The sequence below is a fragment of the Parambassis ranga genome, chromosome 13 (assembly GCF_900634625.1).
Source record: "Parambassis ranga chromosome 13, fParRan2.1, whole genome shotgun sequence".
NCBI classification, from domain to species: Eukaryota; Metazoa; Chordata; class Actinopteri; family Ambassidae; genus Parambassis; species Parambassis ranga.
The window spans coordinates 24,150,652-24,153,151 of NC_041033.1; the positions used below are offsets into that span (position 1 = coordinate 24,150,652).

The following is a 2,500-nucleotide window of genomic DNA, read 5'->3' on the forward strand; positions in this document are numbered from 1 at the left end:
AACCTGGCCTCCAGCACGCTGTGAGTCCAGCCCCTCCTGTGATGCCTTCACAGCCTGGATCGCAGCGTGGGACGTTCTGATGTTCAGCTTTCTGTCCTCTGCAGGTTAAGAGAAGGAGCCAATAAAGAGATCCTCGGCATCATCGTGTCCTACAAAGTGAAGGTGAAGCTGGTGGTGTCACGAGGCGGGTCAGTACTCCGTCAGTACTCCGTCACTAAAACAAGGTTTAACAACACTGACAGGAACCACATCAGTGCCAGGGTGACAGACAGACTCACAGACAGACAGACACAGACAGACACACAGACAGACAGACAGACAGACAGACAGACAGACAGACAGACAGACAAAGACAGACAGACAGACACAGACAGACAGACAGACAGACAGACAGAAAGGACCAGACAAGACAGCGACTCACAGACCCCCCCAGAACAGAAGCAACCGACAGACAGAAAGACACACAGACAGACAGACAGACAGACTCACAGACCAGACATGACAGACCACAGACAGGACAGGCAGACAGAACAGACCACACAGACACAGACACAGACACAGAACAGACAGACAGACCGCAGACAGACAGACAGACAGACAAAGACAGACAGACAGACACAGACAGACAGACAGACAGACAAAGACAGACAGACAGACACAGACAGACAGACAGACTCACAGACAGACAGACAGACACACAGACAGAGACAGACAGACAGACAGACAGACTCACAGACAGACTCACAGACAGAGACAGACAGACAGAAAGACACACAGACAGACAGACAGACAGACTCACAGACAGACAGACAGACTCACAGACAGACAGGCAGACAGACAGACACAGACACAGACACAGACACAGACACAGACAGACAGACAGGCAGACAGACAGACAGACAGACAGACAGACAGACAGACACAGACAGACAGACAGACAGACACACACAGACAGACAGACAGACAGACAGACACAGACAGACAGACAGACTCACAGACAGACAGTTATTTTATCATGTGTATGTCCAGGTTGTGAGTGTTCAGCAGCTTCCTGGTTCACAGGGACGTCTTTAGGTGGAGGTTTTCGGTCAAAGTGTGTTTGTGTTCATCTCGGTAACTCCGACTTATTGATGGTGTTAAATGTTTATTGATTGCAGGCTCCTGGGGGATCTGGCTGCCAGGTAAGATGATATGAAGCAGACATTTACGGAGGTCACTTGAAGCTGTCACTGAGCAGGTGATAAGCTGCAGTGTGTTGTTGGCGCCGTGATGCAGCTGCACCATGTGTTTTCAGTGACGTCTCCGTGGAGCTGCCCTTCACATTAATGCACCCAAAGCCGTTAGAAGAGTCCATCTACAGGGACGGTGAGTGTCCGTCCACACGTCTGCACCGCTGTCTGTCCCACCGCCACACTGGCAGCAGCTGTGCTGAGCGCTCAGTGTTGAGAGGCTGAGGGGTCAGACTGTCACCACACAGCTGTGGGTCTGTCTGTGTGCACACAGTCCTCAGACTGATGACATGTCCTAACGTTCAGGGGTTGGTGGTACCTCAGTGTGTAACTGCTGTCTCTCTCTGTCTCAGCCCCTGATGAAGCTCCGATCGACACAAACCTGATCGAGTTTGACACAAAGTAAGCAGCCGTCTCCCGTCTCTGCTCTCTGATCGGCTCTGATCCAGTTTACAGCCTCATCAATAACACTGACAGCGGGGGGCTTCCTCTCCGCCTGCAGCAGCATTAACCCTGATGGACTCGCCTCCTGACTCTCAGCCTTAATGCATCTTAATGTGCGGCTGCAGGAAATGGCTTTTAACTGAGCGTCCTTCTGCAGAGGAGCAGACAGCAACTCTGCATTTCTCTGATTTTACACCAGAGCTCAGAGTGCATGAGGCGCCGCACGCACAACACACACGTTCATTTACATACACACACACTGAGGACGGGCACGCCCAGAAGACACACAACCCTGGTTCCACACCTCACAAACATCTCTGAGCATGCAGCAGTGCACGTGTGTGAAGTCACAACACGAGCTCTGCTCTCATCATCAGTCAGTGTCAGAGGTCAGCCTGGGATCATCTGTGACCTCACACCCTGTCACATGACCTGACCTTTGATTGTAGCATTACACACACGTGTTGTGAGGATCAGACTGTGATACATCACTGTTGTGTAGATGTGCTGGTGTTTTGTGTCTGAACTCTGCTGTGTTGTCTCGCTCTGCCCCTCCCACAGCGATGATGACATCATCTTCGAAGACTTTGCACGCCAGCGGCTGATCGGGGCAAAAGACGACAAAGACGAGGACGAGGAGCCGGTGGACTCGCCCAAACCGGACGACAGATAGAGGCGGGGAGTGTCCCCGCCGCCACTGCTGCTGTTGTTGTTTCGCTGCTGTTTGTAGTGTGGAGCTAACGGAGGTCGAAGTCCGGACACCCTTTAACACTCAGTGGTGCCGTGTTTGTGTGCTCGTTTATGTTCATCCTCTCCGCGTCCTGCCG

General features: G+C 52.2%; 1 protein-coding gene across 1 annotated transcript in view; it reads left to right on the top strand.

Annotated features, from left to right (window-relative positions):
- arrb1 (arrestin, beta 1) overlaps positions 1 to 2,500 on the top strand; it is a 10,242-nt gene that overhangs the window by 7,047 nt on the left and 695 nt on the right. The window contains exons 11-16 of the mRNA XM_028420254.1: positions 1 to 20; positions 105 to 188; positions 1,158 to 1,181; positions 1,295 to 1,365; positions 1,583 to 1,631; positions 2,235 to 2,500. The exon at positions 1 to 20 is cut by the window's left edge and continues 118 nt beyond it; the exon at positions 2,235 to 2,500 is cut by the window's right edge and continues 695 nt beyond it. Of these exons, the coding sequence (XP_028276055.1) occupies positions 1 to 20; positions 105 to 188; positions 1,158 to 1,181; positions 1,295 to 1,365; positions 1,583 to 1,631; positions 2,235 to 2,346 (360 nt within the window). The 3' untranslated portion in view covers positions 2,347 to 2,500. The remainder of the gene's footprint in view (positions 21 to 104; positions 189 to 1,157; positions 1,182 to 1,294; positions 1,366 to 1,582; positions 1,632 to 2,234) is intronic.